This window comes from Poecilia latipinna, unplaced genomic scaffold, assembly GCF_001443285.1.
Source record: "Poecilia latipinna isolate Pla-1442-1.1 unplaced genomic scaffold, P_latipinna-1.0 Scaffold344, whole genome shotgun sequence".
Lineage (NCBI taxonomy): Eukaryota > Metazoa > Chordata > Actinopteri > Cyprinodontiformes > Poeciliidae > Poecilia > Poecilia latipinna.
The window spans coordinates 317,935-330,767 of NW_015112960.1; the positions used below are offsets into that span (position 1 = coordinate 317,935).

General features: G+C 40.9%; 1 protein-coding gene and 1 long non-coding RNA gene across 4 annotated transcripts in view; one reads left to right on the plus strand and one right to left on the minus strand.

The window, feature by feature from the left end:
- The window catches only part of LOC106949446 (uncharacterized), a 9,992-nt gene extending 8,874 nt beyond the window's left edge, over positions 1–1,118 (minus strand). For all 3 annotated transcript variants that reach the window (XR_001425381.1, XR_001425382.1, XR_001425383.1), the window contains exons 1-2: positions 1,028–1,118; positions 790–920 (exon numbers count right to left, since the gene is read on the minus strand). This is a non-coding gene — a long non-coding RNA (uncharacterized LOC106949446). The remainder of the gene's footprint in view (positions 1–789; positions 921–1,027) is intronic.
- The window catches only part of otud7a (OTU deubiquitinase 7A), a 48,796-nt gene that overhangs the window by 31,062 nt on the left and 4,901 nt on the right, over positions 1–12,833 (plus strand). The window contains exons 7-12 of the mRNA XM_015035683.1: positions 1,049–1,176; positions 2,522–2,634; positions 4,035–4,162; positions 4,256–4,405; positions 10,894–11,008; positions 11,483–11,567. Of these exons, the coding sequence (XP_014891169.1) occupies positions 1,049–1,176; positions 2,522–2,634; positions 4,035–4,162; positions 4,256–4,405; positions 10,894–11,008; positions 11,483–11,567 (719 nt within the window). The remainder of the gene's footprint in view (positions 1–1,048; positions 1,177–2,521; positions 2,635–4,034; positions 4,163–4,255; positions 4,406–10,893; positions 11,009–11,482; positions 11,568–12,833) is intronic.

The window sequence follows — 12,833 nt, forward strand, 5'->3', positions numbered from 1 at the left end:
CAATCTGTGTAAGGGAGTATATAAACCCCCCAAAGAAACAAGAGACCCGAAAGTGGAAAAAAAAAAAAAAAAAAAAAAAAAAAAAACTAACATTTCAGCACATCATTGATCTCAGATGATTTAACTGTGGTTACAGTTTGGTAGCTTGGTGGAAATGTGCAACTGCAATGAATTTTAAATGAATTGTGATGAAAGTGGGGAAAGAGGCTCAAAACTTTTAACCTATAATTTCACTTTATTGCTTATATAAAATCACTAAAAATTCATGTGAGATTTTGGTGAGACGTATTATTCACCTTGAAATTAAACAAAAATAGATGTCACAAGTTGTATTAATCTGCTTACATTCCACAGATGTTAATTTTTGCAGTTCAGACTCCTTAAACGTTGAGTGTTATTCTAAAACCATAGGTGTGTACTTAAATGAATATGTTTTTTTTACTAATGCTAACCGATTTTGTATTTGAATGTAAGCATAGTGAGATGCACAGTGGGACACTCAACAAGAGCAACAAGGTCTGAATTTTGCGTTTTGAAACTATAGTACTTGCTGCATCATATGTGTAACTTAAAGTTAACCAAAAGTAAAGAAGCGTTTAACTGGGAAATTACTGAAGCAAAAATGTTGTGAATATTCAACCACAAATTAAATCTCTGCCACCAGAAGGCTGGCCTCGTTCCTGGATTGGAAACATCTGGTGTTGTGTCACAGCTAATGACTCCAAAATCTTGCTGAAGAAGGACAAGTCAAAGCTAAAAGGACAGGAACAAGAGGAAAGAATAGCTCACCTGTACTTTGTGTTCTAGAGACATGGCATGTTCACCCTCCCCAGATTCTTTCCTCCCCAGTGCGAGGGCTCTGAGGGCAGCCGAGGTCTAGAGGCACCGGAGTTATTGTAATCTGTCCTGACAAGCTCTGTCTGAGGAGGGCTTTTTTTTTAGTTAAGGAGCTGCGGTCATCTAAGAATGACAACATACGGACAGCCAGTGATCAGTGCATTCTTTTCTCAGTCGGAGTCGTTCCTACCGTTGTGTTTTTGTCTTCCAGGGATGTGGGGCTTTCATGACAGAGACCTGATGCTGAGGAAATCTTTGTACACCATGATGAAAAGTGGAGCAGAGAGAGACGCTCTGAAGAGGAGGTGGAGGTGGCAGCAAACCCAGCAGAACAAGGAGGTTCGCCGAGCGCCCGTCCATGCAAATCAGACACAATGCCACCTCTCCAAATGATACTTTTTAATAAGAGTAGAGCAATAGGTCATTTCCTGAAGACCTCTGGTTAAAGTAATGCTGATTTTTGCTTCCTAACTGAGCCTCACTCAAAATCTGGAAGCAGATTGTCTGTGTTTCTAAATGTATATTAGTGCTGTAGCAGTTCAAGTAATGCTGCCAAATCCTCTGCACCTCCTCTGCCTCCTCCTGTTGCCCTGATGTCGGATTAAAGTTTTTTTTTTTTCCAATCTATGAGAAAAAGTGTGTCACCAAAGATAGCCCAAGCAAAGAAGTTGTCCAGATGTTTATGTTCGAAAATTCCAGTCTTCCAGTCTTCCAGTTGGCCCAGTTATGTAAGACGGATTCCATGAAAGGAGGTGTTCTGGTTTGAGTTTTGGAAGGGACTGCCGTCGCATGGCAGCAGACATTGGCTGGATTCTCACAGCATGTTTAAAAAAACAAACAAAAACAAAACAAAACTGCAGAATCACAATAATTACACAGAAAACACATGTAAAATGCATAACATGATCTTATTTATGTTCAGAAAAATTGAAAACCAATCACTGCTCTGCTGTTAAAAAATACTATTACAGTTAAAATGTTAACTATAACATTTAATTTGTTTTTGACATGTAGAATACAGCAAAATCACCTACTAAAATACAACTGTGGTTTTCAGTTGCTCAATACGCAGATTTTGTTTTTGGTGATCTTTTTATAAGGTAAGCCAGTATAACAAGTTGGTGTTGGGTGGTCAGTTAAATTTTCTCACTAAACGTTTCGGTTCGAAATCAATGAAACTCTCCTCAAATTAAGTTTAATAACTGCACAACAATAAATTATGGTTAGTATTTCAATTTGTTTTGATATTCTGTTCTAAAGTGTGAAATTGCACAAATACCATTTATGTTTTACTCAAGGTAGCCAGAATGTTTTTTTTTTTATCTTTTAAAGTAGTATTGAGTGTTTTCTTTATTTATTTGAATTGATGAAAATGTGGCATTCCATCGTATTTTGGCTTTTATATTTATTACCGATTCAATACCTGATGTGGTTTTTGAGGGCTTTAAATATAATTTAGAGAACCTGGAGAACTATTGATGAGTACCATTTTACTTCTTGAGGGTAAATCGTAAACAAATGGGAGACGGCTCAACACGGTGCTGTATTTCTTCACTTTTTTTTTCATTTTGAAAAATGCACTTAATCTAAAAGAAGCACGCAGTGACTTTGAATTAACAGTTAATTTATGGCAAACTGTAATTTAAATTTCATTGCCGTGTTTTTTTTTTTTTTGTGTGTGCAGTCAGGGCTGGTTTACACAGAAGAAGAATGGGAAAGAGAGTGGAACGAGCTGCTGAAGTTGGCCTCCAGTGAGCCTCGCACTCATCTCAGCAAAAACGGGAACACCAGCGGAGGGTAAGTTAACCAACGCACATGAATGTACAAATCTGAAAATAAAAATTTTCAAAAAAAGGCAGATGCAAATTGAACTCGTCTTCCTCTGCAAAATCACAACGTGAAACGGTGCCACCTACTGGCTTCTTTGTAAGTTCTTTTTTCTGCTCAAAGAGCTCAACCCACCCCCTTCCAACCCTGCCCGTCTTGGGTTTGAGTTACTTTTAGCTGCAGCAGGTTGCACAAATAAACGTAAGAGTGGCTTTTTCTCAAGCTACAGAGGCGGATTGGAAACTCGCTCTGGTTTCCTCCTCCCACGCAGAGAAGCCTTGCGGTTTTTCACCGTGTTTCCATATTCACTGAAATAAACACACATACGCTGTCGCGCTACTTCAGCTCTTCGAGGTAGGCTGCCGATCCGGTGGAACAAGAGAAGACGTGTGACCAACAGAAAGTTTCAGCCGAGATTAAAATGTCATTCAAGTGCATCAAAAAAAATAAAAAATAAAAAATACATTTAACATTTAGGGGAAATTTGATTAGAATGAAATTCTTCTATAGCAGAAACAGCGGTTGGTTTAGATTACGATAAGTGACATTTTTCACTAAAGGCTTTAATGCTACAACAAAAATATTTTTTTTCACTACATGATTACTGAAGCAGACAAAAGACTCCATTGCTGAAAATGTTCCTTTCAGGGGAGCAATTTACTTATTTATTGTGAATGTTTGAACCTCTCATTAAGCTTGACTGTAAGAGAGTAATAAGGTTAGGGATGTTTGATGGTCGTAGTGTGAGATGAGCCTGTGAATGGGCTGAGTGGGATTCACATATTAAGAGGCTCTTTATTAGAGCGAATTTGGCTGTGTGGCTGACAGCTTAATTGTTGCTCATCCCCCGTTTCCCTGGTGGTTGCACACTCAAGAGTGCTGCCTGTGCTTTTTATCCATCTCTCCATCAGCATCCCTTTCTTCCCCCCACCTTCTCCTATTTTATTTAGTTAGCATGACTAGGAAATTATGGATTTTTTGGACCTGTTTGAGCACTGCTTTGAGAAAACGAGGGGCCATGCTCTTTCTGAAAAAATCTGGAAAAGCTTGGAAAAATATTTGTATTTCCAAACTTTATTCTGCGCCTTGAGGCGTTTTTTTTATTTATTTATTTTTTGTTATGCATGTTCCAGGTACGAGCCTCGCTAGTTTTTTTTTTTTAATATCAGCAGTAAATTCAAACTAAAAATATTTTATAGTTTATCACTGTGATTCAAAAAAAAATATTGGGAATTGTGGAAATTGAAGTATGGAGTTTAGACTCTAAAAATCTGTGATGACTGCGGAAAATGAATCAAACATGGGCAGGATCTCTTCTGACTCGTGTAGATCAGTGTGCTGTCATGTTTCGTGTTTTTTTGTTACCCCAGCGTGGATAACTCTGAGGATCCGGTCTACGAGAGTTTGGAGGAGTTCCATGTGTTTGTGCTGGCCCATGTGTTACGCAGGCCGATTGTAGTGGTGGCCGACACGATGCTCAGAGACTCCGGAGGAGAAGGTGGGGGAAACTGTGTAATCATTCAGTCAGTCGTACGTGGCTCAGGGCAAACTGCAAAGGAGTGACCCGGCCATGTTCGAACCTCCTTCGCAGCGTTTGCTCCCATCCCGTTTGGAGGGCTCTATCTGCCTCTGGAAGTGCCTCCGAGCCGCTGTCACTGCTCCCCCCTGGTCCTGGCCTACGATCAGGCTCACTTCTCAGCGCTGGTGTCCATGGAGCAGAGAGACCAGCAGCGAGAACAAGGTAAGCACGCGTCCTCCACCACAAAAAGCTTCTCATAGCAGCGTGGCGGAATTTGCTTTTAACTCTAGCAGGATTGGAGGGTAAAGGGAAGGTTCTGTCTGTCCTGTCTGAGGTGAATAATGTATGAGACGGCAGCCTAATTACCTGAGATCCATTATTAAAAGAGGCCAGTTGGCAGCATCTAGCGGGGGAGGGTCATCGCTGAGGAAACCGGCCAGCTTCGACTCCTGAATGCTGACAAAATTATTCAAGCTTGCAAAAGCTGCCTGCGCTTTTTTGTCTTGACTTGACGTTCCAGCTGCGGGTTGTCACAGTAGGTGTGTCTGTTTATGCGTTTTCCTCGGTCACAGTGGGGAAGAGGTTGCGATGCGGAGCTCTGCAGAACATGTTGATTGTGTTAAGCTGTGGCAGGCGAAGTACACATTTTAATTCCCGTCTCACTTTGTGGAAACACTCTTGTTTTTGCCCATTGGGATCCCTGTGTTCCCGCTCACAGCTTAGCCTCGAGGTCATGGACTTCCTGTAAGTGTCAACAACAGTGGGTCTCCCTGACAACCGGCCTTGCCAGTCACGGCACCCGGTCGTTGTTTCGTGTGGGCTGCTGACGTCTCAGTCTGAGTTTCACTCCAACACAGTATGAGACGTCACCTCGACAACAGACACACTTATGCAAATGGATTCCTTCTTCCTCCTCTGACTGTTCCTGAACTAGTCACTCCTACAAAGCCCCAGAAGAACCTCACCACTCCAGACTAATCAGCACTTTAGTGGGTGTTTTACAGCCAAACGTTGAGGTTCTCTGCTCATCCACCAGATGGTGCATGTGTCCAGACAAAATGGCAGAGCATAATCACAACACCCGTGCGTGGTTGTACTTTTTTCATCCTGGTACACAGTGTCCTCATTCGATAAGATCAGAAAGTCTGCACTCTCTCCAGGATGTTATGAAAACATTTGAACTCTTGACATGGTGCATTTGTATGCCATGTGGCAACTCATGTTACGCAGCAGTGATGGCAGTGATGCAAATCTGCACTGCTTTAAATGAAAGTCTCATGAAAATGCAGGGTGTAGGGTATAACTATAAGATTAAAAAACGTGGCCTTTTGCATTTCCCTGTTTCATCTGAATCAAAAGAAGCAAATTATGGCTCTCTTGTCTGAGCTAATGCCAGACAGACCAGAAGATACTTCACTGTCTGTCCTCAGCAAATCACCTCTCAGCATTAAAGTCCCGGCTGGCTCAGGCCTAAACAGTCAGTCCACTGTGTGGACGTTTCAGGTGGACGGTTGCTGTTAGTTTCCCCTGACTCAGCAAAGAGCATCTAAGAGGGGCTGCTGGTCTGGTGTGTGTTCAGGTGTCGGAAGACTGGAGGTTTCTTCAGGAAGAAAACAGTCTTTGAACCTCATTCTGCTGTACAAAAGTATTCATACCCTTAAACCCTTCCACATTTGTCATGTTAGAGCCACAAACATTAATGCATGTTAATTTGTGATTTTATGTACCAGGCAAACTCGAATTGGAACATTTGCTGAAAGCTATTTCAAGTAAGTTCTAAGGTCCGAACACTGTTTATGCCATCTATGGAATGGGAAGAATATGGTACAATGCTACCAGGACAAAAGGGGTTTGCCTAAAAAAAAGACGTCAGGAACAATTATAACCCAAAAAGCCATTTTTACCCTCTATTTCTAGAGTAATTGCATGTCATGCCATTAAATTCTGCATCACCTCTTGAAAGTTTTAAACTCTCTTAACATCTACTGTCTCACATATGCTTAGTTGTAACTTTACACTGAACATCACTTTGATGTTCACTGTCCCTGCAGTGAAGCATGGTGGAAGGATCATCATGCTGTGGGAAAGAAAAACCTGTTAGAGGCTGCAAAAGATATGATACTGGCTTTGAGGGTCACAAAACTGATGTTCATAGATGTGCTTCATCCATTCTGACTCGACTTAAACTGTTTTGCAGTAAGGAATGAGCATACCCCAAAAACACTTATGGCTGTAACTAGGGTTGCATCGATAAATCTGCCCTGGTTTCCTTGATTCTAGAAGGTCTGCGATCTGCCAACACTTGCATGAGAAACGATTTAATCCACCGATCTTATCTACCTCGGCAAACGTCTGAAAGTCAGCAATTGCCCCCTTTTGCTCTGCTGTGAGAGAAGACTGACAGACAAACCCGCCCACCAGGTCACATCTGCACGTGCGCGGTTAGCAATAGCAACCTGTCGTTGGGTTAGCAATTTTGTCACTTTATTTAGTAACCTCAAACAAAAGAATCTGTATCGGACAAAATTAGAACCAACAGGTCAGGCTTTTTGAAGACAGGTGATCGACCAGAAAACTGCAATCGGTGTACACCTGGTTATAACTGCAGTAAAGGACAAAGTAGTAAAGTTGGAAAAACAAAACATTGAAAACTACCTATCATGATACTTCAGAATTTTCCAGTACTTGTGTTGGTCCTGTTAAATAAAATCTCAATGAAATGCATATAACTTTTTGTGTGCAATACGGTAAAAGTAAAAAAAAAAAAAAAAAGTTCAAGGGGTGTAAATACTTTTGCAAGGTGTAGTCCAGGAGTTTGACAAGTTGTGCTCCTCCTTCTTTTTATGTGTAAGGAATCTGAAGCTACATAAATAAAAAAAAAAAAAAAAAAAAAAAAAAAAACACACACATGGGGTGACTGAGGCCGAGTGTTGCTGCTCTAAGATTTATGTTTGTTTTCAGTTTTTCATGAACTGGTGAAGTGGTTTTCCACTCCAAGTGTACCTGGATGTGTGTTTCCTGCCCAACCCGCCGATGCTCTCACCTGCTGTGTGATAATGAGTTAAACCCTCAGTAGATGCTAGCAAAGGTCTTTCATCTGCCTGTTTGTGCTCACGCGGTCCAGCAGCGTGTGAGGGGAACTAACCCTCTGGAAAACTCTTGAGCCTATTTCAAGCTCCTTTCCGTAAATCAAAAACACTCCCAAGTTTTCTTTGGCGTCCTGTTGATAAACTTCTTGCACCCATCTGATTACACAAACTGGCCAGAGGACCACCTACATGAGAGCGTGGTGTAACCATTAACTTCTAGTCAGTGGGGGTTAGATCTTGATCTTTCAATGGATTCACTGTTTTACTCAACTTTTCCATCTCTGCAGTGACACTAACACACAGCTCTTTATTGAAATTAGAGAGTGCTTCACAGAATAATTCACACTCCTTGAACTTTGGGGATTTTATGTGATAGACCAACAGCAAGCAGTCCATAAGTGCAAAAAGAAAAACAACTCACCATTCCAGGACAACCGTTTATCCATCTGCTGGCTCTCCGTAGCACAGCAGAGAGCAATCAGGATGGTGTGAGCAGGTCGTACACAAGGGTGTTTGACAGAGCTAAGACCCTCCTCTTGGGTCTGGTTGGTTCTTTCTGACAGGGCAGTCTGTTTGTTCAGATGACAACAGCACCACAGGGAATCAGCAAAAGGGCTCAATTTTTTTCACAGATTATCTGTCTTATGCTGTCCTGATATAATGATAATGTGAAAAATGAGTTTTATTAATAGAATTTACTTAAATATAATATTTATCAACATGATTTAGACTTTCAATTTGCAAAGCTTTTCAGTTGGGTTCTTCTTTCTATTGCTCTGTCACATAATAAAAAGTTCAATTATCAATCATTTTGCAAGTCACTGATTAGATGTGCTGTCCTTGACTCTGGAATGGTGGTGGACATCTCAGTTTTGTTTATGTGCACCGCTGCTGTTTACTCCAGTGATTCAGAGCCTGGAAATCTGCAGCTGTGCAGAGCACTAACTCAGGAATTTGAATGTGTTACTTTTCCAGTTTGCACAAATTGTTCTTGAATCTCACTGCAGCTGAAAGACTGACTAAATGTTGCAAGTCAAATCATGTAAAAGAAAGGTGCTGTTGTCCTCTAAAGCCGAGTTAAATAAGGGAGGGGATGTTAGTCTGCTCTCACGACCCAATGCATTATATCTTTAAGATTCTTTAACAAATCAGAAAAGAATAAGCTTATCTCCAGCACAGTGTCCCGAATGTAAGCAGGGAGAAGTTAATCTCCAGCAGTTATTTCCTTACGGGTCACACCCATGTTTGCTCGTCCTCCGCTTCTCTGTATCGTTCTTGAATCAAGCTTGCAAAGCGAGCAGCGAGCAGCGAGCTATGACGTCGACTGCACAGCTTGTATTCCAAAGAAGGCTATGATGTCATCCTCGCACGGACTGTGGGAATCGGTTACTGGAGGACAACAAAACACGGCTCCCGACAGGGGATAGTAAATATATTACAGCACACTCGAGTCCCCCGGAGTTCAGTTGGCAGAGCTGAAATTGGACCGGGCTCAAGCTGGAAGAGCCGTGCGTGCACGCACTCACACACAAAGGAGGCCAGCTGCATCGTGGGAGCGGGGACACCACCTCACAGACCTCCGCTTAGCTGCTGCATGACCCGAGTGGGAACCAAGGAGGGAGCAAGTTTTATCGTCTTCTTCTTAGCTTAGCTTTGTTTGTGTTTTTAACTTGTCTTGAGACAGAACTGTCTGGGCAAAACTGCTCTTGGAAAGACCCTACTTAATGGAATCCCTTTTTCCTCTTTGTCAACAATGCTGGCATGCCAGCATCCTATTACCGTTAGTCATTCATTGTTTGTGTTGGGGATTTACTGTAAAGTGTATTGCGTGCTAAGGTAACAGCTGATTTGACGCAAAGACAAACACCATTAGTCATCCATTCACCTATTGTTGCCCTAGTCAGGGTTTGACCTGACTTCATCTCTCATTTTAGCTCTTGGTCCAGTGTGTTGAATTTTTCCTGGAGTTGCAGAGCCCTGATCTATCGCATGAAACCCCAATAAAATACATCGAAGCTCATGGTTGCAACGTGAGGTGCGAAAAAGTCAAGAAAAATAGAACAAATACTTGTTTACAAAGCCCTAAGAGATTGCATGATGCAATAGCACATTGACTCTGCATTCATGCAGAGGAGAAGAAGTGCACTAAGAGCAGAGGCTGGCCCTGAATCATCCATTTGGACTCTGTACAGGTAGTTGTTTCTGCTCCTCACAGTCTCCATGAAGCCTACAGAGCACAGCAGCCTGCTGGCAGTGGAAGAATTGATGAGGCCAGGAGGAGACTGCGCCTTCCATCTGGGTCTGACAGGGAAGGCTGGAATGGCCTCAGCCTGAACAGCCTGCCTCTCTTTACAGTCATGCAGACAACAGCCCCCACACTAGGTAGCCTGATGAGAGCAGCTATGTGGGCCAGCAAGGCCCAGCTACTCCATCTTACACTGTTGTTTTAAAAGACTCCCACACATTCAGAGGAAAGAGACATGTAGCCTACTGTAAACTCCTGCCCTGTGCATGTGCATTTCCCACAAGAGGAAGTCCGGCCTGGTGTCTGTTTTGGTGCTGAAATCTGTTTTACTGCTTGTAAGTAGTTTATCATGTTGGGTAAAGATAAACACTGTTTTCTTTTGTCGTTTATTATGCCTGTGATAAAAATGACATTTCTTCACTGTTTGAACTTTGACACCGCTTCTGCTGTACTTCTGCTGTAGCACTGAGCTTCAGATCTAAGGAGGAGATTAAAAACACGATTACAGCAAAAAAAAAAAAAAAAACACAAAACTGAACAAACGCCATGAAACGCATTAAAACAGAGAATGCTCCTCGATTTAAAAATGAATAAAACTCCGCACAAACTGAGATACAAGAAGCTAATTTTTAAACACAGGTGCAAAACAGAGCCCAACATTTCAGAAAACTGCAAATGTAACACGGTAAACATAATCAAAATCTTGCTGTGTTTTTAGCTCAATTGCAAAAAAACAACTACTTTTTATATTATGCATTCATCTTAAACATTTTTAGTTTTTTGTTGTTTTTTTGTCACAAATACGTATTAAAAATAAAAGGTAAGAACAAGAAAGTGTGTAACTAGAGAACACGAAATCAAAATCCCACAGATAATGAAAGTTAAATATGGTAATAACTGAGGCAGATTTACAGAGTTTCTGTGAAATCTGGAGAACTCAAAGGGGAAAAAAATACAATTTTATCTATGCAGTGTTATTTAGTTATTTGTTCTTTCTTTTTCTTTGGAAAAAGAAAACAGACTACAGAAAATGTCTTAACTTTCCATCCAATCTTCCATACTGAATACTTACTTTAAATTTTTAATGAACCTTTGCATTTATATTTTAAAATGTTCTTGAAAATGACAGAGATCCCCAAAAATGACCATGGAAAAATACAGAATTTGAGATGAAAATGTGGTGAAAAGAAGATTTGGATAACTGAGTTCATGTTCCTCTTACATTGCTCTTAGCAAACTCGCCCTGAGCTCCAATCAGTTGAAACTGTCCAAAAGCTTCGGCGCCACATTCGCATGTGAGAACCAGCGTCACTTAGACTTGCTACTGCCGATTAAGGTGGACCAAAGTAATGCGACTGCATTTTCCCCTCTTTCAGCTGTCATCCCTCTGACCGACTCTGAGCACAAGCTGCTGGCACTCCATTTTGCTGTGGATCCTGGTGTGGGCTGGGAGTGGGGAAGGGACGACAATGACAACACCAAGCTAGCCAGGTAAGCCTGAAACATCACCAGGTGATATGTATCAGCAAAGCACACATCCATCGACCTCCTTGCATGTTACATGTTGGGATTTAACTGTGACTATTGGCTCTGGCTTTGGGTCACTTCAAAAAGAAAAAAAAAAGATCGAAAGATTTCAGGCAGGCGTCGCATTTGTCCAGAAGTGGCCTCTGGAAATCTGCAACACCTTCACTGAGTTTTGAAAGGTTTATTTAAGGGGTTTTATTTTATATTCTTTAAGATTTTATTGTGCCAAAAAAACTGACACTATGACACACAGAAAAAATGCTTTGTCCATCTCTGAGTGCATCCTTCATGGATTTCCTTTAGAGGACTGCAGATATCATTCATACAGCTTAACTTATGTAATCCTTCTGCATGCTTCCAATTGATACGTTACTGATATCTTTGTCAGATGTAATTGTGTTTTCTTCTTTTAAAAAGTGTATTTATATTGTTCTGCAGTCTGATCTTATCCCTGGAGGCCAAACTCAACCTGCTGCACAACTACATGAATGTAACATGGATCCGAATTCCCTCTGAAACAAGGGTAATTTTTTTTTTTTTTCTCAGCTGTCACATGTGTGTCGTATTTGTCATGGTTAATTTACCTTTATAGAGACTCCCTTGTTCCAGATGTTTCTGAAACCTCTTGGTTCCCGTCAGTTAGTCCTATTTTGTGTCAGAATGCGATGATCTCTCACATTTGTGGTTATGAGTCCTGGAAAACCAGAAAATTGTTTGTTTCCCAACAGTTTTTTTTTTTTTTTGACAATTTCTGCTTTAGATCTTTCTAGTTCTTGCTTAGATTACCTTGTGAAGAGATCAATACCGCTTGGATTATTTTGCTTGTGCTATGTTAGGCTTTTGAGTGAAAATCCTTCATGAATACATGGTTTTTAACAGTGTGGCATGCATACAACTTCATACAACTTCAGTCTCTTTTACTCTGATCCCCTAAATAAAACCCAGTACCAACATTTTCGTTCAAAAGTCACCTTGTCCACCTTTGTGTAATCTCGATATAAATCCAGATGATCAGTGAAAGCCCCACTGTGTTAAGACAATAGAAAACAAAAAGCATCATGAACACCAAGGGACAGAGCAGACAGGGCCGAGATAAGGTTATGGAGACATTTAAAGCATGGTAAGGCTATAAAATAATATGCAAAGCTTTGAAAAGAAAGTGTATATCTCAACTTCAAATCTACCAATATATATCCACCTAAAATGTCAGAAAAGCTGCCCTAAAGAGGCCAGTGGTAACTCTGAGGGAGCTACAGAGATTCATGACTTGGGTGTGCAGTAATCTATCAACAGGACAGTTATTGGTTGTACACGTTACAAATCTGGATTTTGGCACAAAGAATGTCACTGTTGAGAGAAAGTCATAAAAAGTCTCACTTAAAAATTTTCCACGCAGGAGACACAGCAAACAGCTCTAGTGGGGTGAAACCAAAGCTTAACTTTATGGCTACAAAAACACCACGTATAACAGAAAACAAACACTGCACATCTACATGAACACACCATTCCACCACTGGTGAACAATGACGGTGGCAGCGTTACATTGAGGGCATGCTTTTCTTCAGAAGGGATACAAAGCTGGAAAAGCATTGATGAGAAGAAGATTGTGTGGAGCTAAACACAGTGTAATCCTAGCAGAATACCTGGTAGACTAAATACATAGGCACTACAAACTTTTTTCTTTTTTTCTGGGGAAACGTTTTGTTTTTAATCCTGTTTTTTTTTTTTTTTTTTTTTTTTTTTTTTTTTTTTTTACAATAATTCTTTTTTTTTTTTTGCCTGTTCCCTA